The sequence below is a fragment of the Armigeres subalbatus genome, chromosome 2, assembly GCF_024139115.2.
Source record: "Armigeres subalbatus isolate Guangzhou_Male chromosome 2, GZ_Asu_2, whole genome shotgun sequence".
In the NCBI taxonomy this organism is placed as follows: domain Eukaryota; kingdom Metazoa; phylum Arthropoda; class Insecta; order Diptera; family Culicidae; genus Armigeres; species Armigeres subalbatus.
In genome coordinates, this window is record NC_085140.1 from 426,736,629 (window position 1) to 426,762,650 (window position 26,022).

General features: G+C 46.9%; 2 protein-coding genes across 5 annotated transcripts in view; one reads left to right on the forward strand and one right to left on the reverse strand.

Moving 5' to 3' along the window:
• LOC134217890 (angiotensin-converting enzyme) overlaps positions 1-26,022 on the reverse strand; it is a 531,134-nt gene that overhangs the window by 339,313 nt on the left and 165,799 nt on the right. The gene's annotated exons all lie outside the window — the stretch shown is intronic.
• Positions 16,595-18,812, forward strand: LOC134213542 (uncharacterized). Its single transcript, XM_062692680.1, has 2 exons — positions 16,595-16,745; positions 17,153-18,812. The coding sequence occupies exons 1-2, from the start codon at positions 16,734-16,736 to the stop codon at positions 18,212-18,214; spliced, it is 1,074 nt and encodes a 357-aa protein (XP_062548664.1). The 5' UTR covers positions 16,595-16,733; the 3' UTR covers positions 18,215-18,812.

The window sequence follows — 26,022 nt, forward strand, 5'->3', positions numbered from 1 at the left end:
TAAGTCCGATGAAACGAATTATTATTGGATGATTGAACATTGATTTTCCAGTTGACGAAGCCTGATGCGTGGATCGACCAGCCTTCCATCAAGCGATGTAAATCTTTCGTTATTGAGCGGAATTGCTGCACAAGTGCCCAAGCGGCTGTGCAAAAGTGCTGCTAAATCTACCTCACGACGAAGCGACTGTGCCCGCCAATCTAGATACGAGAGTGCGGTTTTCCAATTGCTAAGCATAATTAGTGTTGACATGCGTGTACGGGGGCGCATTAAGCCTCCATATGCTTTAATTGCATATGAACATTGGACTATCAATCATCAATGGTTTTCGATCTAGGACTGCCGTCGTCGCTGTCGATGGCCACTATTGTGGCTTTGTTGATGGCATTGCTCAATTCGTTGTGCCTTTTAGTTTACCTTCGATAGGGATTCTCCATGCATGCGCTATTCGTTGCTGTTCAAGAATGTGCACATTGTAGATTTTACTCAAACGAATCAAATTCGTTCGCACAATTTTTTACATAAAACATTAACATAGACAGCAGGGAAAAAGATCCAGTCACGTCACTCAGAATACTGTTAGACTCTTCAGATTTTGTCAAAAAAAAAACGCATATAGGTCGTGGGACAATTTGAAACCATATTTTATCAAAAATGTCTATCGAACCTCTCTCCACAGGAAAAGTGCGTGTCTCGTTATGCGACGGGAAACTATTTAGTATGCGTCTCAGCGCTGCGCCGTCATTGCCATCGTCATCATTCGTTACCGCGTGTAGCGAAATTGAACGATTTGGCAACTGAAATTCCACGAAACTTGGCTACACACGTACGGATCTATTTACGATCCCACTCGCACTGCACACAGGACACTTTGGGTACACGTAAATGCGGATTTAATGCAAGCCAGCCAGTTTTACTGGCGGTGCGGCTATGAAGATCGTTTCGATCTGATGCACATAATATTGTGAGAAACGATCAGATCTTGAAGGTTTGTGACACTTCTTGTGTGTGTCGTCGGCGGACCCACATTTGAGTGCGGGTGTTTGATGACTTTTTGCAGAAAGAAATCGAGGACGGCAACGGAGGTGCAGTAAAATGATCGGATGGAGGTACTGAAGCAGAATACAATTTCGCAAGGTGTCGTGTGTTATTAAAGCATGTAGGTTCACCGATGAAGAATGAGAACACGATGGAATTGAAAATTATGTTTTCTAGTAATAAACTAAACAACTATTAGTGAAATTATCAAAACCACAATGAAACTGAACATGTTATTAGACACATTCACAACAAACGCGACTAAAGGATCAGGATCGAAAATTTTCACGAGAAAATTCCGAGGGAAATACTTCAAACTTCGGTATTTCCACAGTAATTTTTTTGGAGATTGAAAGGTGCATTCTTGGACAATAAACAAAAAAAATTAAGGGAAACATTTAAATTTCTACTTGAAATGGTTGGAATTTTCAATTTCTACAATCGCTATCAATCTGCTTTTGTTTTAGGATATTTATGGGAGGAGACAACACGGAAGCCCGTCTAAGGTCGGTGGCAAAGATTTTGAGCATGCATGCTAAAAATGAAATGCTCAAAATTGAGTCAAATCCGACTCATTTTCCTTAAAAAAGGGACTTGAAATTTGAGTAAAAGATATTACACACGGCAGTTGCCGAACGTGCCACCAACACAAACCACTCGTATGTTCCAACCGAATAAAGAAAATTATTTAATTAACTCCAACTAGAACCGAACTGGCCAAGCAACGGACAGGTTGGAACATGTACGCAACTGCCGTGGTCCTTCATCAGTGAAAGTGGAATCTCACAAAAATCTGTCGCTGGTACCAGGATTCCTGCGTTTGTGGCTGCAGTGTCAGTTGCTAACAGTGTGCTGCTGCCTGTGATAAGCACGGCCGTCAGTAATCGTGTTGTGGTCGTGACCGCGAAGTGCACAAAACCTGCATCCTAATCATCCTGCCCGGTGACTCGATCACGAGGTAAGTCTACATCGATGTTGCTTGAAGGGTAAGTGCAACGAATTGCCTCGTGATTAAATATTGGTCCTTCGAGCCGGATAGAAACGCGAAACCGGGTAGCTTGGGTACGTGTGCCTCTATTTGGCGGAGCCGATCGTCCCGGGGAAATTCAGGCCAAGTGCCACAACATTCTCTCCGATCGAAATCGTTCCAGCCGCACTCACTCCTACAACAGGCACATTGAAAGAGAAAGCAACTTTACAGCGGATTCTGAAACCAAATTAACTAGTGATCCGGAATCAAGGAGAGCTCGTAGTTTGAAGATCTTTCTACCCCTTGATGTCACATTCACCAGCGCCGTCATTACAAAACCTGTTTTGCTCGGCGCTGAACACCAAAACACGCTGTTGATACATAAACCTCAGGAATAGCTGCTGACACTGTCTTCGTCATCACTGATCCACTGGAACTCTGCTGTCTAGCTTCGGGTGGAGCAACCTGCTCGTAGTGTAACATGGTATGGTGTTTCTTGGCGCACTTGGAACATGATTTATCCGATGGACATCCTCTGACCTGATAACCCTGATTGCGCAGACAATTAAAACACAAAAGCCTTTGGTTCACTTCAGATATTCTTTTGTCTATACTCATACTAAAAAAAGAGGAACATTTGTAGTTGCTGTGTTGACCTGTGCATAGCTCACTCACATTTTCCTATAGATTAGATAACACTAGATGAGATCACCTGTCATAAGACGAGTTTATACAATCCCATTGAATTCCACCACTTAATTCTATCTTGACAGATACGTATTTCGACCTCAACAGTAAGGCCGTCTTCAGTGTCTCGTACTTGACTCGACTCGAGTCAAGTACGAGACACTGAAGACGGCCTTACTGTTGAGGTCGAAATACGTATCTGTCAAGATACAATTAAGTGGTGGAATTCAATGGGATTGTATAAACTCGTCTTATGACAGGTGAAAACATTCCACTAAAAAGCTCAAAATAATTTTCTTAACTAGATGAGATGCTTTAGGCGCTGAGCTTGTCTTTATTGCTACGAAAGGCTTGACTGCTACTCTAGGCGTTTTGTCCACTTCACACCTCTCGAGCACTTGCCAATAGTTCCTGAGAAACTTCATGGTGTCGTCCAAGTCAGGTAACTCACCATGATCCAACGTTTGCTCCCACTGCTTCCGTGTTTCACAATCGAGGCATAGTGACAGAAGCTTTACGGCGGAAAGACCTGCTGTGCCATCTACTTCCTGCTCCATCCTTCCACGTGACATTTACAGGTATCGATGAGGGCACTCAGCTCTTTGTAGCTCTGCTTTACGATTGGACTGATCGTTAACAAACCGGTAATGTGGGTGTCGATTATCACTCTTGGGTTTTCAAACCGATCGTTTAACAACTGCCACGCTTGCTCATAATTATTGTTGTTGACGATCCTTGCATCGAGGATACCGGAGGCTTCACCAACTAATGCCTTGTCCAAGTATTGTAGTTTTGTGGCATCTGAATAACCACACTTACCGATCAAGTCGTTGAAGAGTGCTTTGAATTTTGGCCAGCCCTCCCTTGGTTGCTCCCATCAATGGTTGGGATCGGCATCTTTAACCTTGCTGAGTCACGATGACTTGCGGTGCTCCGACAATTCTAGGTGAAGCACGGAAGAAATCCATCAGTTGGTTCAGCTTCACCAAAGCACTCGTATGCAGCTCGTAGAACTCCTCTAGTTTACTATCTTGAGCATCCAGATGTTCACCGGTACACGTATTCGTTACCGAATCATGTCTCGTCTGTTGACAGAACTGTCGGGATGACGGAGGATGACAGGTTGATGAAGGTTGCCTGTCTATTAGTTATTATGCTCCTTATTGTTTACTAAGGGGCTGTTCACATAGAACGTAATGCTGAAGAGGGAGCGAGGGGCTCAGGTCGAGCATTACGATTCATACAAAAGAAATTAACCTTCCATATAAAAACTGTTACGAGGAGAAGGATAGAGGTTCAATATAACCAAAATAAGCGTTACATAATTTGTGGAGGAACCCTAAATGGAAAATGTGTCGCGAACTCTATCATTATGGTCATGTGGTCCCAAGACGTAATTTTGCCGAAAATGTCATTTTGTCGAAAAGGTCTTTTGGCCGAACGGATCATATGGTCGAAAATGTCGTTAGGCCGAAAAGGTCATTTGGCCAAAAATGCCGTTTGTTGTCTCCATTCTCACTTTTTAGAGTGAGAAGTGCGAACAACTTTTTCGGCTAAATGACATATTCGACCGTTTGATCTGTTCAGCCAATGACAATTTCGTCCAAACGACCATTCGGGCCTAACGGGATTTTTTTTTACCAGAAGACCTAATGGCTTTTTTGGCCAAATGACTTTTTCGACCAAGTGACCAGTTCGTCAATATTCCGTAGAACTGTGCGCCACCGCCGCACGACATGCCACCTCCGCCGATGATGTTCTTACGCCATTCTAAGAGAACTTTCATGAATAAAAATTCTGGGAGAATAGCCAGATGAATTGCAGACGATTTTTTCCAGGAATTTCTGGAGGGATTCTAGAAGGAAAAAAATCCTCTTTTCACTGGGACGTAGCTCTAGAGGAATTTCACGTGAAATTCGGAAGGAATTACAGAGGGGCCCTCCTTAGCCGTGCGATAAGACGCGCAGCTACAAAGCAAGACCATGCTGAGGGTGGCTGGGTTCGATTCCCGGTGCCGGTCTAGGCAATTTTCGGATTGGAAATTGTCTCGACTTCCCTGGGCATAAATGTATCATCGTGCTAGCCTCATGATATACGAATGCAAAAATGGTAACCTGGCTTAGAAACCTCGCAGTTAATAACTGTGGAAGAGCTTAATGAACACTAAGCTGCGAGGCGGCTCTGCCCCAGTGTGGGGATGTAATGCCAATAAGAAGAAGAAGAAGACAGAGGGAATTTCTAAGGAAATCTGAAAGATATTCATGATGAGAATTTTGAAGAATTTTTTCAAGAAAATTTCTGTAGGAAATACGGATGTAATTTCTTGGAAGTAGACGAGGAAATTTCAAAAGGAATTCCCAGGTTATTTTCTGAATTTTTCAGAGGAATTTCTGGAGGAACTTTCTGAGGAATTCCTGAAAGAACTTCCGAAGGACTTCCTGCAGGAACTTCCGAAGCAATTCCTGAAGGAACTTTTAAAGAAATTCCTGTGCGAAAGGGAAGAACTTCCGAAGGAATTCCTGGAGGAACTTCCGGAGCAATTCGTGGACGAAGTTCCGAAGGAATTCCTAGAGGAACTTCCAAAGGAATTCCTGGAAGAACTTCCACAGGAACTTTGTTTTAATTTTGTAGTTTGATTTTCGGATTGGCTATCAGTCATGAATAATAACGTTGACAATTTCCGAAAAAAAAAATTGTCAACGCTATTATTCATGAATGATAGCTAATCCGAAAATCGAATTCCGGAGGAATTCCTGGAGGAACTTTCAAAGGAATTCCTGGAGAAACTTCCGAAGGAATTTTTGGAGGAACTTCCGAAGGAAATCCTGAAGGAACTTCCAGAGGAATAACTGAAGGAACTTCCGCAGGAATTCCTGGACGAACTTCCGGAGGAATTCCTGGAGGAATCCCTAGAGGAATCCCTGGAGGAACTTCCGGAGGAATTCCAGGAGAAGCTTACGGAAGAATCCCTGGAGGAACTTCCGGAGGAACTTTCGGAGGAATTCCAAGAGGAACTTCCTGAGGAATTCCCAGAGGAACTTCCTCCAGGAACTCCTCCGAAAGTTCCTCCAGGAATTTCCTCAAGAAGATCCGTAAGATCTTCCGAAGGAATTCCTGGAGGAACTTCCGGGAAGAAAATCCGGAGGAATTCCTGGAGGAACATCCGAAGGAACTTCCGGAGGAACTGTTAATTTTGTAGTTTGATTTTCGGATTGGCTATCAGTTATGAATAATAGCGTTGACAATTTCCGATGAAATTAAATGTCAACGCTATTATTCATGACTGATAGCTAATTCGAAAATTGAATTCCGGAGGAACTTCCAAAGGAATTCCTGGAGGAATTTCTGGAGGAATTCCTGGAGGAACTTCTGAAGGAATTCCTAGAGAAACTTCCGAAGGAATTCCTAGAGGAATTTCTGGAGGAATTCCTAGAGAAACTTCCGAAGGAATTCCTAGAGTTACTTCCAAAGGAATTCCTAGAGGAACTTCCGAAGGAATTTCCGGAGGAACTTCTGGAGGAATTCCTGGAGGAACTTCCGGAGGAATTCCTGGAGGAACTTCCGGAGGAATTCCTGGAGGAACTTCCGGAGAAATTCCTGGAGGAACTTCCGGAGGAATTCCTGGAGGAACTTCCGGAGGAATTCCTGGATGAACTTCCGGAGGAATTCCTGGAGGAACTTCCGGAGGAATTCCTGGAGGAACTTCCGGAGGAATTCCTGGAGGAACTTCCGGAGGAATTCCTGGAGGAACTTCCGGAGGAATTCCTGGAGGAACTTCCGAGGAATTCCTGGAGGAACTTCCGGAGGAATTCCTGGAGGAACTTCGGAGGAATTCCTGGAGGAACTTCCGGAGGAATTCCTGGAGGAACTTCCGGAGGAATTCCTGGAGGAACTTCCGGAGGAATTCCTGGAGGAACTTCCGGAGGAATTCCTGGAGGAACTTCCGGAGGAATTCCTGGAGGAACTTCCGGAGGAATTCCTGGAGGAACTTCCGGAGGAATTCCTGGAGGAACTTCCGGAGGAATTCCTGGAGGAACTTCGGAGGAATTCCTGGAGGAACTTCCGGAGGAATTCCTGGAGGAACTTCCGGAGGAATTCCTGGAGGAACTTCCGGAGGAATTCCTGGAGGAACTTCCGGAGGAATTCCTGGAGGAACTTCGGAGGAATTCCTGGAGGAACTTCCGGAGGAATTCCTGGAGGAACTTCCGGAGGAATTCCTGGAGGAACTTCCGGAGGAATTCCTGGAGGAACTTCCGGAGGAATTCCTGGAGGAACTTCCGGAGGAATTCCTGGAGGAACTTCCGGAGGAATTCCTGGAGGAACTTCCGGAGGAATTCCTGAAGGAATTCCTGGGTGAACTATCGGAGGAATTCCTGGAGGAACTATCGGAGGAATTCCTGGAGAAACTTCCGGAGGAATTCCTGGAGGAACTTCCGGAGGAATTCCTGGAGAAACTTCCGGAGGAATTCCTGGCAAAACTTCCGGAGGAATTCCTGGAGGAAATTCCGGAGGAATTCTTGGTGGCATTCTGGAGGAACTTCCGGAAGTATTCCTGGAGGAACTTTTGGGGCAATTCCTGGAGGATCTTCTGATGGAATTCCCAAAAGAACTTTCGGAGGAATTCCCGGAGGAACTTCCGGAGGAATTCCTGGAGGAACTTCCGGAGGAATTCCTGGAGGAACTTCCGGAGGAACTTCCGGAGGAATTCCCGGAGGAACTTCCGGAGGAATTCCCGGAGGAACTTCCGGAGGAATTCCCGGAGGAACTTCCGGAGGAATTCCCGGAGGAACTTCCGGAGGAACTTCCGGAGGAACTTCCGGAGGAATTCCCGGAGGAACTTCCGGAGGAACTTCCGGAGGAATTCCCGGAGGAACTTCCGGAGGAATTCCCGGAGGAACTTCCGGAGGAATTCCCGGAGGAACTTCCGGAGGAATTCCCGGAGGAACTTCCGGAGGAATTCCCGGAGGAACTTCCGGAGGAACTTCCGGAGGAATTCCCGGAGGAACTTCCGGAGGAATTCCCGGAGGAACTTCCGGAGGAATTCCCGGAGGAACTTCCGGAGGAATTCCTGGAGGAACTTCCGGAGGAATTCCTGGAGGAACTTCCGGAGGAATTCCAGAGGAACTTCGGAGGAATTCCCGGAGGAACTTCCGGAGGAATTCCCTGGAAAACTTCCGGAGGAATTTCCGGAGGAACTTCCGGAGGAATTCCGGAGGAACTTCCGGAGGAAGAACTTCTGGAGGAATCCCCGGAGGAATTCCAGGAGGAACTTCCGGAGGAATTCGGAGGAACTTCCGGAGGAATTCCGGAGGAACTTCGGAGGAATTCCCGGAGGAACTTCCGGAGGAATTCCGGAGGAACTTCCGGAGGAATTCGGAGGAACTTCGGAGGAATTCCGGAGGAACTTCCGGAGGAATTCCGGAGGAACTTCCGGAGGAATTCCGGAGGAACTTCCGGAGGAATTCCGGAGGAACTTCGGAGGAATTCCGGAGGAACTTCGGAGGAATTCCGGAGGAACTTCCGGAGGAATTCCGGAGGAACTTCCGGAGGAATTCCGGAGGAACTTCCGGAGGAATTCGGAGGAACTTCCGGAGGAATTCCGGAGGAACTTCCGGAGGAATTCGGAGGAACTTCCGGAGGAATTCCCGGAGGAACTTCCGGAGGAATTCCCGGAGGAACTTCGGAGGAATTCCGGAGGAACTTCGGAGGAATTCCGGAGGAACTTCCGGAGGAATTCCGGAGGAACTTCCGGAGGAATTCCGGAGGAACTTCGGAGGAATTCAGGAGGAACTTCCGGAGGAATTCCCGGAGGAACTTCCGGAGGAATTCCCGGAGGAACTTCCGGAGGAATTCCCGGAGGAACTTCCGGAGGAATTCCCGGAGGAACTTCCGGAGGAATTCCCGGAGGAACTTCCGGAGGAATTCCCGGAGGAATTTTCGGAGGAATTCCCGGAGGAACTTCCGGAGGAATTCCAGGAGGAACTTCCTGAGGAATTCCCGGAGGAACTTCTGGAGGAATTTCCGGAGGAACTTCCGGAGGAATTTCCGGAGGAACTTCCGGAGGAATTCCCGGAGGAACTTCCGGAGGAATTCTCGGAGGAACTTCCGGAGGAATTCCCGGAGGAACTTCCGGAGGAATTCGGAGGAACTTCCGGAGGAACTTCGGAGGAATTCGGAGGAACTTCCGGAGGAATTCGGAGGAACTTCCGGAGGAATTCGGAGGAACTTCGGAGGAATTCCCGGAGGAATTCGGAGGAATTCCCGGAGGAACTTCGGAGGAATTCCGGAGGAACTTCGGAGGAATTCGGAGGAACTTCGGAGGAATTCCCGGAGGAACTTCCGGAGGAATTCCGGAGGAACTTCCGGAGGAATTCGGAGGAACTTCCGGAGGAATTCGGAGGAACTTCGGAGGAATTCGGAGGAACTTCGGAGGAATTCCGGAGGAACTTCCCGGAGGAACTTCCGGAGGAATTCCGGAGGAACTTCGGAGGAATTCCCGGAGGAACTTCCGGAGGAATTCCCGGAGGAACTTCCGGACGGCTTCCCGGAGGAACTTCGGAGGAATTCGGAGGAACTTCCGGAGGAATTCCAGTGGAACTTCGGAGGAATTCCCGGAGGAACTTCCGAGGAATTCCGGAGGAACTTCCGGAGGAATTCTCGGAGGAACTTCCGGAGGAATTCTCGGAGGAACTTCCGGAGGAATTCCCGGAGGAACTTCCGGAGGAATTCCCGGATGATCTTCCGGAGGAATTCCCTGAGGAACTGCCGGAGGAATTCCTGAGGAACTTCGGAGGAATTCCCGGAGGAACTTCGGAGGAATTCCCGGAGGAACTTCCGGAGGAATTCTCGGAGGAACTTCGGAGAAATTCCCAAGGAACTTCGGAGGAATTCCCGGAGGAACTTCCGGAGGAATTCCGGAGGAACTTCCGGAGGAATTCGGAGGAACTTCCGGAGGAATTCCGGAGGAACTTCCGGAGGAATTCCCGGAGGAACTTCGGAGGAATTCCCGGAGGAACTTCCGGAGGAATTCCCGGAGGAACTTCCGGAGGAATTCCCGGAGGAACTTCGGAGGAATTCGGAGGAACTTCGGAGGAATTCGGAGGAACTTCCGGAGGAATTCGGAGGAACTTCGGAGGAATTCGGAGGAACTTCCGGAGGAATTCACGGAGGAACTTCCGGTGGAATTCGGAGGAACTTCCGGAGGAATTCCAGTGGAATTCGGAGAAACTTCCGGAGGAACTTCCGGAGGAATTCCGGAGGAACTTCGGAGGAATTCCGAAGGAACTTCCGGAGAAATTCCCGGAGGAACTTCCGGAGGAACTTCGGAGGAATTCGGAGGAACTTCCGGAGGAATTCGGAGGAACTTCCGGAGGAATTCCCGGAGGAACTTCCGGAGGAATTCCGGAGGAACTTCCGGAGGAATTCCGGAGGAACTTCCGGAGGAATTCCCGGAGGAACTTCGGAGGAATTCGGAGGAACTTCCGGAGGAATTCCGGAGGAACTTCCGGAGGAATTCGGAGGAACTTCCGGAGGAATTCCGGAGGAACTTCCGGAGGAATTCCCGGAGGAACTTCGGAGGAATTCCGGAGGAACTTCGGAGGAATTCCCGGAGGAACTTCCGGAGGAATTCGGAGGAACTTCCGGAGGAATTCCCGGAGGAACTTCCGGAGGAATTCCCGGAGGAACTTCCGGAGGAATTCGGAGGAAATTCCGGAGGAATTCCTGGAGGAACTTCCGGAGGAATTGCCGGAGGGACTGCCGGAGGAATTCCCGGAGGAACTTCCGGAGGAATTCCCGGAAGAACTTCCGGAGGAATTAACGGAGGCACTTCCGGAGGAACTCACGGAGGAACTTCCGGAGGCATTCACGGAGGAACTTCCGGAGGAATTCGCGGAGGCACTTCCGGAGGAATTCCTGGAGGAATTTCGGAGGAATTCCGGAGGAACTTCGGAGGAATTCAGGAGGAACTTCCGGAGGAACTTCCGGAGGAATTCCGGAGGAACTTCCGGAGGAACTTCCGGAGGAACTTCGGAGGAATTCCGGAGGAACTTCCGGAGGAATTCGGAGGAATTTCCGGAGGAATTTCGGAGGAATTCCTGGGGGAACTTCCGGAGGAGTTCCTGAAGGAACTTCCGGAGGAACTTCCGCAGGAATTTCCGGCAGAACTTCCGGAGGAATTTGCGGTACAACTTCCGGAGGAATTCCCGGAGGAATTCTGGAGGAGCTTCGGAGGAATTCCGGAGGAATTCCGGAGGAACTTCCGGAGGAATTCGGAGGAACTCCTGGAGGAATTCACGGAGGAACTTCCGGAGGAATTCACGGAGGAACTTCCGGAGGAATTCACGGAGGAACTTCCGGAGGAATTCCCGGAGGAACTTCCGGAGGATTTCCTGGAGGAACTTCCGCAGGAATTCCGGAGGAACTTCGGAGGAATTCGGAGGAACTTCCGGAGGAACTTCGGAGGAATTCCCGGAGGAACTTCCGGAGGAACTTCCGGAGGAATTCGGAGGAACTTCCGGAGGAACTTCCGGAGGAACTTCGGAGGAATTCCCGGAGGAACTTCCGGAGGAATTCCGGAGGAATTTCGGAGGAATTCGGAGGAACTTCGGAGGAATTTCCGGAGGAACTTCCGCAGGATTTCCCGGAGGAACTTCCGCAGGAATTTCCGGAGGAACTTCCGCAGGAATTCCGGAGGAACTTCCGGAGGAATTCCGGAGGAATTCGGAGGAACTTCGGAGGAATTCGGAGGAACTTCCGGAGGAATTCCCGGAGGAACTTCCGGAGGAATTCCCGGAGGAACTTCCGGAGGGATTCCCGGAGGAACTTCCGGAGGAATTCCCGGAGGAACTTCCGGAGGAATTCCCGGTGGAATTCCCGGAGAAACTTTCGGAGGAATTCCCGGAGGAACTTCCGGAGGAATTCCCGGTGGAATTCCCGGAGAAACTTTCGGAGGAATTTCCGGAGGAATTACCGGAGGAATTCCCGGAGGAATTCCCGGAGGAACTTCTGGAGGAATTTCCGGAGGAATTCCCGAAGAAACTTCCGGAGGAATTCCCGAAGAAACTTCCGAATTCCCGGAGGAACTTCAGGAGGAACTTCAGGAGGAATTCCCAGAGAAACTTCCGGAGGAATTCCTGGAGCAATTTCCGGAGGAATTCCCGGAGGAACTTCCGGAGAAACTTCCGGAGGAATTCCCGGAGAAACTTCCGGAGGAATTACCGGAGGAATTCCCGGAGGAACTTCTGGAGGAATTCCCGGAGGAATTCCCGAAGAAACTTCCGAATTCCCGGAGGAACTTCAGGAGGAACTTCAGGAGGAACTTCAGGAGGAATTCCCAGAGAAACTTCCGGAGGAATTCCTGGAGCAACTTCCGGAGGAGCTTCCGGAGGAATTCCCGGAGGAACTTCCGGAGAAACTTCCGGAGGAATTCCCGGAGAAACTTCCGGAGGAATTACCGGGGGAATTCCCGGAGGAACTTCTGGAGGAATTTCCGGAGGAATTCCCGGAGGAACTTCTGGAGGAATTTCCGGAGGAACTTCCGGAGGAATTCCAGAGGAACTTCGGAGGAATTCGGAGGAACTTCCGGAGGAATTCCCGGAGGAACTTCCGGAGGAATTCCCGGAGGAACTTCGGAGGAATTCCTGGAGGAACTTCGGAGGAATTCCCGGAGATACTTTCGGAGGAATTCCCGGAGGAACTTCCGGAGGAACTTCCGGAGGAATTCCCGGAGGAATTTCCGGAGAAATTCCTGGAGGAACTTTAGGAGGAATTCCCGGAGGAACTTCCGGAGGAACTTCCGGAGGAACTTCCGGAGGAATCCCCGGAGGAACTTCCGGAGGAATTCCCGGAGGAACTTTCGGAGGAATTCCCGGAGGAATCCCGGAGGAATTCCGGAGGAACTTCCGGAGGAATTCGGAGGAACTTTCGGGGGGATTTCCGGAGGCACTTCCGGTGGAATTGCCGGAGGGACTTCCGTAGGAATTCCCGGAGGAACTTCCGGAGGAATGCCCGGAGGAACTTCCGGAGGAATTCCCGGAGGAACTTCCGGAGGAATTCGGAGGAACTTCGGAGGAATTCGGAGGAACTTCCGGAGGAATTCCGGAGGAACTTCCGGAGGAATTCCGGAGGAACTTCGGAGGAATTCCGGAGGAACTTCCGGAGGAATTCCCGGAGGAACTTCCGGAGGAATTCCCGGAGGAACTTCCGGAGGAATTCACGGAGGAATTTCCGGAGGAATTCCCGGAGGAACTTCCGGAGGACTTTCCGGAGGAACTTCCGGAGGAATTCCCGGAGGAACTTCCGGAGGAATTCCCGGAGGAATTCCCGGAGGAACTTCCGGAGGAATTCCCGGAGGAATTCCCGGAGGAACTTCCGGAGGAATTCCCGGAGGAACTTCCGGAGGAATTCCCGGTGGAATTCCCGGAGGAACTTCCGGAGGAATTCCCGGTGGAATTCCCGGAGAAACTTTCGGAGGAATTCCCGGAGGAACTTCCGGAGGAATTCCCGGAGGAACTTCCGGAGGAATTACCGGAGGAATTCCCGGAGGAATTCCCGGAGGAACTTCTGGAGGAATTTCCGGAGGAATTCCCCAAGAAACTTCCGGAGGAATTCCCGAAGAAACTTCCGAATTCCCGGAGGAATTCCCAGAGAAACTTCCGGAGGAATTCCTGGAGGAACTTCCGGAGGAATTCCCGGAGGAACTTCCGGAGAAACTTCCGGAGGAATTCCTGGAGAAACTTTCGGAGGAACTTCCGGAGGAATTACCGGAGGAATTCCCGGAGGAACTTCTGGAGGAATTTCCGGAGGAATTCCCGAAGAAACTTCCGAATTCCCGGAGGAACTTCAGGAGGAACTTCCGGAGGAATTCCCGGAGAAACTTCCGGAGGAATTCCTGGAGGAACTTCCGGAGGAGCTTCCGGAGGAATTCCCGGAGGAACTTCCGGAGGAATTCCCGGAGAAACTTCCGGAGGAATTCCCGGAGAAACTTCCGGAGGAATTCCCGGAGGAACTTCCGGAGAAACTTCCGGAGGAATTCCCGGAGAAACTTCCGGAGGAATTCCCAGAGTAGCTTCCGGAGGAATTCCCGCAGGAGCTTCCGGAGGAATTCCCGGTGGAACTTTCGGAGGAATTCCCGGAGGGACTTCCGGAGATATTCCCAGAGGAACTTCCGGAAAAATTTCCGGAGGAACTTCCGTAGGAATTCTCGGAGGGACTTTTCGGTGCACTGTTTGGCCTGTTCGACCATATGTCGCTTTCTGTCAATCCAGTTTCGGCCAAATGTCTAATTTGACCAAATGGAATTTGACTAGAATACTCTCGGCCAAAAGGCCCTTTTTACAACCGGGTTAGGGAGAAAAGGTCGAAAGACAAAATGTCCAAAGGACAAATGGTCGAAAAGGACAAAACGTCAAAAGTACAAAACGTCGAATGGAACAAAAGGTCGAAAGGACAAAACGTCGAATGGGACAAAAGGTCGAAAGAGACAAAATTGAGAGATTGTTTCATAGTTATTACTCCTTCTTTGAAAATTGCTCGTTTTTTTAAACTATCATTTCTATGGTAGGCTCATCAGCCGTAAGTAACGCTTTAGGAGCCGGTTTTTTTTAATACAGTTTTTCATGATTCTTATACACTAATGTTAGTTTTGGGGAATCGAAAGACTCGCAGTGTGGTCGAGGTTAGTGAATACAATTATACAATGGGAAAGGAAGGGAATTTAGGATGCTTGATTAATTACAATGCTGATGTTTACACAGTTGAAATGCTTGGCAATGATTCACATCTGTAACGAGTCAAACATTTTTTGGGAGACAGTAACGAGAGGAAGACATACGAATGGGGTTTAACGATAGTCAACAAGAGGAAGACATTCTTAAGGGACTACAGCAGCAAAAAGGATGGATGACAAAATTGAGTCTACTTCTGCTTGAAGTAAAATGCATTTCACAAACTTCTTTGGAATACATCCAACTTGTATTAATCGACCTTTTGTTTTCTTTCGACCTTTTGTCCTTTCCGACTTTTGTCCCTTTCGACTTATTGTCTCTTTCGATCTATTGTCGCTTTCTACCTTTTTTTCCCCTTTCGACCTTTTGTCCTTTCGACCTTACGAGCCTTTCGACTTTTTGTCTTTCGACCTTTTGGCATAGATTCCTTTCAACCAACTCTATCAAGCATTGTAGTTCATCAACCCTAAAATCAGCGATAACGTATTTGTGATAAATTTGTTTTTCATATTAAAACTATTAGTCATCATTAAAACAGATCGATCTCCTGACGATATTAAAGATTAAAAACCCTGATTCATCCACCTAGCGGTGTTTGTGCTTTTCTCGTGCATTATAAATACAAAAAAGACTTGAGTGAGATTTTCTTAGCGTGTTTTTTGTTTATTATTATACGATTTCTATGTATTTTAGCCATAACTTTTGATCCCATAGTCTGATCTGGCCAATTTTCAATAGGAAACAATAGGACAGGATTCCATCGAATCGCATCGAATGCAACTTGTTGTAAACAAATCAGATCAAGATAAGTGCCCTGAAGATGAGTGAGTTTTATTTTGCGCACATACATACACACACGCACACACATGCAAACAGGCATCATCTCAATTCGTCCAGCTGAGTCGATTGGTATACAACACTATGGGTCTCAGGGCCTTCTATCACAACATCGTCTTGGAAGTGAATATATAGCCTTCTCGTTGCACCTTGATGTACGAGAAAGGCAAAAAGCAACTATGGGCAAATACATTGAAATTACTAAAAAACGTTAGAAGCGAAACATGTTCCCTAGACGAATTGGCGTGCTTATTGGGATACAAAATGATCTACTTTGCAAATTAGAAATACTTTTTATCAATTCGATCGAATTATCATGCAAAATTCGTGAAAACCTTCAAACAGGACAAACAATAAATATAAATAAAGCGAATTAAACAAAAGTAAAATTAATTGTTCAAAATCGCGCAGATAAATAATCATTAAATTCTAATCAATAAATTTTTCCTTATTTCTTTAATTTTGTCCAATCTACCATAAATTTCCGAATTTGGTCCTTTGCTCTAGATTCACCAAATCATAAAATTTATTCAATACAAAAAAGAAAAATAAATACCTATGACATGTTTTTGAAGTCTCTTACTTTTCCGAAATTTTAAACCAAAAATATATGAAACGTTAATATCCGACTGTTTTGGATTTTGAACTAAATCCTGATTTTAAACTTTTTATAATTTTTGTTTTACCTAATTTTGAAAACAAAATTGAAAACATAGATTCGATTCCCCAAAACTTTGTGTAATTGTATGAGAATTAAGACACAAAACAGAAAAATTTGATTAAAATCAAACAAAACTCTATTCACAAGCTACTAAATATTCTTAGAAGTCAATGCACTGGTGCGGATATTTCCGTAAACCGGATCCCTGAGTAAATGCACTTGCAATCAACACAGCGGTAAACATTGACCCCAACCGTACGCCAAACCAAAACATCACCGACTAGCCTAATTAAAGTCGTAAGTAATCGATCTAGTTTCTTTTTTTTTTTTTTTCGTACTAAACCTCGCTCTCCTCCACACGCAATACGACCTTCCGATCGCACCTTCAATGGGTCACTGAAGAAACAAGGCAAACGTTCCACCCAGCCGGTTCCATCATCTCTCATTCTCATCTCGCGTAGCGAAGCACGTGCATCTCGCGCTCACAACCCCTTCGCTGATGGAAAACTCACCCCTCGGAGGAGGCGCGCTTTTCCAACCCACTCTCCCAGCTGAGAGTGAGAGTGACACACTCTCGCTCTCATCCGAATGCTCGCTCTCCGGTCGAACGGAAAAGTGTCTCAATCTCACCCCTTTCGGTTTGGCTTGGTTGGGTCCGGTGCGCGCGGGCTCAAGGAGCCAAACCAAAGACCAAAGGGGGAAAAGTGTTTTCTGTATAAAAGACCCTGCCGTGCTACCGATCACCATCCAGTACCTTTTCGGACTCTGGTCTACCCAGTTCATCGTTCATAAACAAACTAATAGGAGCATCACAATGAAAACTTTGGTATGTGCTTGTTGGCGGAGAATACAAGAATATGTTCTAAGTGAATTTGAAGTGTTTCGATGGACTTTGAGCAAAACGGACTTACAATGCTGAGTGAGAACTGATGATGCAATGTGGCCTCGCTGAACTAGTTTCTGAGATCTGCGAGCGGGGGAATAGTATTTGCATGTTGATTCAGTGGAACTTGTTTGGCAACGTGTGATGCTAATGAGAAGAAACTGCCTGGCAGTTGGACTTTCGCTTTCGTGTGCAACAAGAAGAATGAGTTTGGTGTCTGTGTTGATTAGGAACGGATGATGATTAACAAGGACTAACGAGCACTTCCTTTTCCAAAACGTTGCAGTGATTTCGAAGTGTGTGTCTAATGGATTTTAATTAGTTCTTTGTTTGGGTGGGTTTCGTTTCAGGTGTTGATAGGGATAGCCACGCTGCTGGTTTTAAGTTCTGCAGCCGAGGACAAAAAGGCCGAAGAAGTGAAACCAGTCGAGCAGGCTGAAAAGAAACAAACCAAGCGTGGCCTCTACGATTACGATTTCAGCGGACATGATTTCGGCGGACAAGATTTCGGCGGACATGATTACGGACACATCGGCCATCATCATCATGTCGAATTCCAGCCTCATCATGAGAAGACCCTGACTGTGGTCAAGAAGGTTCCAGTCCCATACCCAGTGGAGAAACACATTCATGTCCCAGTTGAGAAGCACGTTCCAGTCCCCGTGAAGGTTGGAGTGCCCAAGCCTTACCCAGTGTACAAGACTGTCCACTATCCAGTCAAGGAGATCGTCAAAGTCCCATACCACGTGCCAGCTCCTTATCCAGTCGAGAAGCATGTCCCAGTTCCAGTCCATGTTCCAGTTGACCGACCAGTCCCCGTTAAAGTGTATGTGCCAGCTCCCTATCCAGTAGAGAAGAAGGTCCCAGTTCCAGTCAAGGTCCCAGTCCCAGCTCCATACCCAGTTGAGAAGAAGGTCCTGGTCCCAGTCAAGGTCCCAGTTCATGTTGAAAAGCCATACCCAGTTGAGAAGGTTGTGCACTACCCAGTCCATGTCCCAGTTGACCGACCAGTCCCAGTCCATGTTGCCAAGCCAGTACCAGTCCCAGTTGAGAAACCAGTCCCTTATCCAGTTTACAAGAACGTCCCATACCCAGTCCATGTCCCAGTCGATCGCCCAGTCCCAGTGCACGTTGAGAAACCAGTGCCAGTCCCAGTCAAGGTCCCAGTGCCACAGCCCTACCCAGTTTACAAACACGTCCCATATCCAGTAGAGAAGCACGTCCCATACCCAGTCAAGGTCCCAGTTGAACGCCCAGTCCCATACACTGTTGAAAAGCACATCCCAGTCGAAGTACATAAGCCAGTCCCATACCCAGTCAAGGTCCCAGTTCATGTCGCAGTCCACGAGGAACCACACCACGAAGAATACCACCACTTCGATGATCACCACCACGATTTCCATCACCACTAAGAAGAGCCAATATTGTGATAAAACCCCATTTACCTAATCGAAAATAGTTACTTCCCAGTTCCTCATTTACTAACCCCATTCCCCTCCAATCGAAAACAAACAAAAATCCCCAAAGAAACTAACCTTTTCATTCGTGTTCAACCGTATGAATGACCTGAACTTCAATGAACCCAAACAAACGTTCAAACGTTCGTGATATTTACTAAGTTACCATAATTGCGTCTGTGGCAGCTTGCTTTTCCAGAGTTGCTCACAGGCCACAATACTCACCGGAACAATCCATCAACGCGAAGAAAACTTATTCAAGATTAAGATTAACGCCAACATACGACCGGAAAATTATGACCGCAAACGGTGAGTGGCTTTTTTCGCTTCACCATCATCCGCAGAAAAGCTAGCTCGTTTCTTATTAATTTTCCAACACGGCCAAGCCCGAAAAAACGCGAAGCGCAAGCAAGCATTGTTATTTGTTTCTCAATTATTATTTTGCACGATTGATACGCACGCCAGCCATCAATCGAGCGCCAGAGAGTGGATTGTAAAAAAGCGATTTAAAAAAGACTTATTAAAAATGAACCAAAAAATCATTTAAATCAAATGTTTCCTACTTCCATGCACCTACAATTTTGAAGAAACTTTCCCAATTCAACGCATTGCCCCCGGCCTATCATTAAAAATGCAATCGAAATCAACTGCATCGTCTTTATCGACGATGTAACGGAAAAAGAAAAAAAAATAATAAGGAAAAGCATATGATCATGGCATCGGATCATCAACAACCGACCAACTTCATCGTAGTTCCACCTGAATGCCCCTCTGCCGGTCTCACCTCTGCCGAAACTCTAAAACCAACAACGCGCCATCCAAAGTGCATTACACCACTTTTAATCGATTCAAGTTGCAATTTAACACAAAAAAAAGCTAAACCAACGAGCGACATCACGCTCGAGTTGCGTAACACGCTGATTAACCACCTGTTTGAATACGTTCGAACTTCCTAAATCGATCGGAGCGTCATAAATCGCTTCGCACAAATCACCTTCAAAGCATAATCGCTGACATTCTAAGTGACACACATTCGATCCAGCACCATTGCACCACCATGAGAGTATAACCGTCAGCATATGTACATAAATTATTATGCTGATGCATACTGGAACTGACATTGATTGGACCGGGCTCTTGGAATCGTTGTAGAAATACGGTGCGATCAAGTACTAAGTGGGCACCGCGCCACACACACCGGTCCTTGATAGGCATAGGCAATCAATCCGATCTGCTCCGAATCGATTGAATGTCGATCAATTTACGAGAGGAAATGTGCTCATAATTTATGGCCCCGTGCCGAGCCCAAGCCTCCCCGCACCGGGCCAGTATGGGAAATTGAGAAATTTATTTGATTGTTTTTTTCTCGGTCTTAGGTCGGACAACAGGGTTCAAACCGTTCTTGCGATATGGTTTAGTGGTATATGATATTGCTTGAACTCACAAGAGCTGTCCTCCATGGTATTGATCATTTTCCGATCGAAGTCTCGCTTTCCAAAGGACATAATCAATCTGGTTCAAGCGACCTCTCATATGACCTCACGAGACACATCGATTGGGGATGCGGAGGTCATCATTGAAGGCATCCAGTCGATAGAAGCACTTCCCCCCGCGAGAAAAGTACGAGTTTGTATCCCAGTTTAACAGCGCTCTTCAGGTACTACTCCGGCCGGTACACCGCGGTGCCAGATTTTTCGGTTCGTAGGAAACCACACAGTCCGTGGGATATCGAGTGTACATAACTTTATCGCGAGAAATCCACAACGTTTAAAGAATGTCGGAAACAAGGATCGATCGTTCTTCACAAACGGTAGATCGCGCTTGAAATTCAGTTTAAAAACTTGTCAAAGTGAAAAAACGATATGAGCGAAACTCTATCAACCGTCGGGAGAAGAATGCGCAATGCGTCGTCCGTAAACGAAGATCGTTAAGGATCGTCGCGGTGGATACTGGACTTCGCAAAGAAAGATTGTACGGATTCGGTGCCAGTGAAGCAAGAGTCACGTGATACTTTTGCTATCTGGATGATATGGATCGCCCCTTTTCGATGATTGAATTCTCGCTTGCTCTCCTCGAAATAATTCCGCTCCCGGGATGGATAACATCAGGTTCCATTTGCTCAAAACCTCCCTGACGTCGTGATAAAGCGCTTTTTGAGCATGTTCAATCGTTTACTGGAGTGTAACATTGCTTCGAATGATTTGAGGCAAGTGAGGGTGATAGCCATCCAAAAGCCCGGAAAAATCGCGTCGGATTGTAGCTCGTATCGTCCCATCATGATACTGTCCTGTCTTCGGAAGCTGCTGGAGAAGATGACACTCTTCCGGCTAAAGACAAATGGGTTAAATCGAATGGATTGTTGTCAGGTACAACGGTGGTGAGAAGAGAGAAGGCCAACAAAGGTGCTCAAACCGATGCCTTCTCCGTCATTAGAGGAGCGACCATGGCCCAAGAGGCGATTGATTTCACCTTGAAGGCCAATGGAGAAAAGGCTGCGCCTAACCCGAAATGGCTCAGGCAACAATCCGACGAAGGCGCTAAAGGCAAATCCAAACGACGTGCGACTATAAAGGCCAAACGTCGTCTGGACGGAGCAGATCGGGGTGCAGAGGAGCCTGAAGGGCGGCGTCCCGAGAAGGTGACTTCTCGGCCCAAAAAGGCACCAACCAGGCGCAAGTCGCCAGGCCACAAGAGAGTACCAGCCAGCCTGTGCCATCGGCACAAGGGATCAAAAACCCCTGGCAGATGGTCAGTAGGGCAAAGCGGAAGTCGAACGCATCTCGACTCGCAAAGAAAGCTAAGGACAGAGGCGAGGCCTTGTTGGTGAAAGCTGATAAGGCAAAGTACGCTGAAATTCTTAAATCGATGCGGGCGACCGAAAAGCTTTCCACGCTGGGTCAGGACGTGCGAAGCGTCAGACCCACCAAGACCGGTTCTTGGTTCTGAAACGCGTAGCGCAGGCTAGTGGGACTTACTACAGGAAGCTGGCCCAAGAGGTCTTGGGTGACGACGCCGAGGTGAGGTCGTTGGGGGCGGAAGTAACCCTCCTGTGCAAGCAACTGGACGAGGTCACGAACGCGGACGACTTCGTCTCTGCCTTCAGAGACCAATGCAGTACAGAGGTCGACAAGACCTTTGTACACTTAAGCGGCGGTCCCTTTGGCACGCAGGTTGCCTACCTTAGGTTACCGGTTGCGGAAGCCAAAAAGGTAATGGAGCGAGGGAAGTTGAAGATCAGTAGGCTGGTCAGTATGCCCAAAGAGCAAACTCCAGCCGCCTTCTGTGGACAGGTGCTATCGGTGCTACAACTGTGAAGGGCCCAGACCGTAGCAACCTGTGTCGTCGTTGTGGTGAGGAAGGGCACAAGGCGCATCAATGCGATAAGGCATAATGCTGTTTGGCGACAACAGCAGAAATTTGACTTCGGCAGCAGAATCACAAGCGCCGGAAGGACTATTGAGTGGTTGCTGTTTGTTAGTGATTCGGAAGGCGCAATATTGGAAATTAATCGATTCTTCTCAGGACCAACATTATATACAAGGTAAATTTCGTGGTAAATTTGTTTATCATTATTATAATGCTCGTTCAATGTTAATTACACTTAATTCCCATAGTACACTTAAAATATATTGCGATAATAAATGTCGCCATTCCGAATAAAATGCACCCCTACTTAAATCCGCATAATTGGCATACAAGAATGTCGCCTTAGAAAATTATAACTGTCAAGCCATCGTTCCAGAGCCACCACCAAAACCGATCTAGCTCGAAAAGTCCAAAGTTCAATCCCGAACCATTCTCTCTTTTTTAACTGGTCCGCACGCATGTGCGATGCTAATGAGGAGAATTATCCAGACGGTATAAGTGTGAAAAAGATGTAGCTTCAGGTGACACGAAGGAAAGGTTGATGAGAGTTGATTTTTCGAAAAGGTCGTTGAATCACTTTGGGGATTTGACGCACTTCCGGCCACGAAGACCGTGATAGTCGCATTTAATCTGAGGACTTTTTGGACTTCTACTCGTTCACTTTGACTTGAACCGTGGAAGAGGCGACAGTGCGAGTAGTTAGTACTTATATGTACTTAGTGTCGCGGTGTGTTTAATTTGCCCAAAGTTCAACATTAGGTCAACTTTTTGTGTGTGCGAATTGTGTGTAGAAAAGCCGTTCGACGGCTTCTTGTCTAGGATCGATTCTATCGATATCCAGGCCAGCTCGGCACACCGCAACTTTTCGCCTAGTGCGCTCTCGACCCCTCGCTTCATCGTCAAGGGTCCCGGATCGGGGGAGATCTCAGAAGGATGGTTCGATTCTCCGGCAGAGCAAAGGCTTTTTTTTGTAAACCCCAACCCGTGGAAACCGTCCACGAAATCGACGTCCCTGCGTGATTCGCAGCACCAGCACGGAAGCCGTCCGTCTGGGAATCTCCTTAAGCGCAGTTCATCATCATCGCCCCGGCCACCATTCGTCGGTATAGGACCACTTGCCGGCCGGGAAGCTGCAAAGACTACGGTACCGTGAGTAGAAAACAAGCATGCATGCATATCTCCACACACACACTCGATCATCACAAACGATAGCCTAGGCTAGTCATCGCAAGAACCAAAAATAGAAAACCACACACAAGTAGGAAGCTAGGAAGTGAAAGAGGGAAGAAGGAAGTGAAGAGTAGAGATTGAGGAAGGAACAAATATGAATAAAACCCTAGGGTGATCGAAACTGCAATAAATGTATATCTGTCTTGTTTCCAACAAATAAACAATCGACCTTGGTACCGCCCTCTGACGCCATTTGACTACCAACATATTGGAAGCTTTCATCATTCTCCACTGGTTGCCCGGCTAATGTGAAACTGAAAGGGGTCACCTACGCGTGCCGAAGAGGAGCGCTCGGTAAGGTCGTTGAGCTTAATCTGCATATCAGAGCGCCGTTGAGCGAGGAGTGCAACGTCATCAGCCAATTCGAAGTCGTTTAGGTGCTCCATGTTAAGGCTGCAATCACAGCCCGCGGTTTGGTTCACGGTCAATCGCACCTACCAGAATCTCGTCGATTACGATAAGAAACAGTAACGGTGATAGAATACATCCGGAGTGGCCAATGCAGTAAATAAAAGTCTTCTACACTCAACTCGGTCCATGGTTTCACGTCGCCAACCACGCAGTCTGCGAGTTTTAAGCGCAGGCATACTGTAACGAGGTAGTGCTCGGATTCAATATTCGCACTGTGGTAAGTGCGGATGTTCATGATATCAGAAAAGAATTTACCGTCGATTAGAACGTGGTCGATTTGGTTTTCCGTTTCTTGATTAAATGATTTCCATGTGGGCTTGCGGATATTTTTGCGGAGGAAGAAAGTGCTTCGGGCTACCATTCCACGGAAGGGTACAAAGTTTTTTATGCATAGTTGCCCGTTATCATCCGACATGGTTTACATACTGTCCGGTCCTATCATTTCCTCCCTTCCTACCTGAGCGTTCATGTCGTTGATGAAGATTTTGACGTCCAGCAGTGGGCATTCATCGTATATCAAAGCATTTAGTGCAAGAAATCATTGCCAATAGTTATTAATACGTGATGTGATTTACCATGCCGAATACATCTGTATTACGATGGAGCGAAGAATAGCTCAACATCTGGACCAAAAAGTCAAATTGACCGAAAACGAACGTTGATGTGGTTAAAAAATTGTTTCTCATGTCCCATACTTGATCCAAAAGTTTTAACAAATGTCAATTTGATTGAAATGAAGCTTTATAACATTTTTTAAAGTGAAAACCAAATTTATATTTCTTTTGAATATTACAGAAAAAAATCCGGGACAAGGGAAATATACTCTCTACCTTTGAAGTTTTAAAGAATTGCTAGTGAAAATTTTAAATAATTTCTCGTGGTTCGTGGTTCAGATAAAATATCCTATTCAGCTCCGCATATCGAGTATCCATGTTCAATACTTAACCTTTCAGAACGTGCGCCAACTTTGGTAACTCGGACACGCATGCGTTGTATTTTGTACAACACTGTTTTATATAGCATATTCAAATTTCGCGATTTGTAATAAATTCATTGACGGGTAAATTCGCTCCATGATGTCATTAACTGCTGCAGTAGAGATCTGTTAGCTGAAGGCAATTTAGTTTCATTAATCATGCACCAGTTTTTAAAAGAGATACCAACTCTTTGGTTATGTGTGTAGATCTGAAGGTCATGGCTACGTGTGAAGACTCCAAGGAATTCTTATATAAGTGATCCATTTCATGAAAGCTAATTTAATTTTCTTATTTATTTCCTGCCTGTTCATTGCGCCATTAGTCATAACGGAGACGAGTTTCTTTAATTTTGTCTTACAATTTCTAATAGATTACAAAATAATTATACATTTCCAGAACAATTGCCTGAATCACTGATGGTCAGGGTGCACTGTTCTGTGGAAACATTTTTATATAAGCCTTCCGAAATACAGAACAAATTTCCCTCAAGTTTTCAAGGGCACCCCATTCAATAGCCGCCTTTTGTTCGTCGCTTGATTCGATGAAATACGACCGTATTCGATGCAATACGGTTCAGTGGTCGAGCTCGATACTGATGCTGTGTCGTTGTCGTTATTGTCATCTGCTTTAGCAGTCGTACACGGGGCAGAAATAGATGCATTGAATCCTGTGTTGAATCGATTGTTTTTCATCGGCGGCTAATCGACATCAGAGCATGCTTTTTCCTTTCTCGTATACGAAGTCGACTCAGCTCGACGAATTGAGGTGATGTCTGAATGTGTGTATTTGTATTTGTATTTGTATTTATTCATCGGACTGTGCTGTCTACATGAAATTCTTAAACCTAGTTGTGGTCAAACATTAAAAACAACGAAACGACAGCGAAATCTGGATGTTGAAATCTGGAAATCAAATTCGTCGGACACTTCGTTGAATCGATGAATCATGGCGACAATGGAACTGTTAGCAGCATAGTTAGTTGCTTGTAGCTCCTCGTGTAGCAGCGCTCGCGCTCGAAGCGTTCGGACAGGTGCGTATAAACTAATTCTCGACAGCAACTCAGGAGCATCGTATTCGGATGTTAAAATCTTGGCAATAAAAACACACTGAGCAACATTCCTCCGCTTGGCTAGAGTATCCAACCCGAGTAGACGACAGCGATCAGCATAGGCAGGCAAATTCAACGGGTCATTCCATGGAAGGCTGCGCAAAGCATATCTGACGAATCTTCTTTGCACAGATTCGAACCGCTCACTCCATACAGCCTGGTAGGGATTCCAAACAGCAGATGCAAACTCTAGTATTGAGCGAACCAGGGAGCAGTACAACGCTTTGTAACACAACGGATCTTGAAACTCATTGGAGATTTTGAACATGAACCCAAGCAGGCGATTGGCTCTATCGATGGTATTTGAGAAGTGGCGGGTGTAGGTAAGCTTTTCATCCAAAATAACTCCTAGGTCTTTTACATGATCAACCCGTTGAAGTGGAGAACCAGCAATACTGTAGTCAAACTGGACGAAATTAGTTGTTCGTCGGAAACTTATGACACAGCACTTAGGAATGCTTAGAACCATCATATTCCGAGTACACCAGCCATTGAAGATTTCAAGAAGGTTCTGTAGTTCATAGCAGTCAGTGAGGTCTCGAACAACTACATACATTTTAAGGTCATCGGCAAACAACAGCAGCATACCTCCACGTCGCAAAATAAGGGTTACATCGTTTATGAAAAGCGAGAATAGCAATGGTCCAAGGGTGCTACCTTGTGGAACTCCA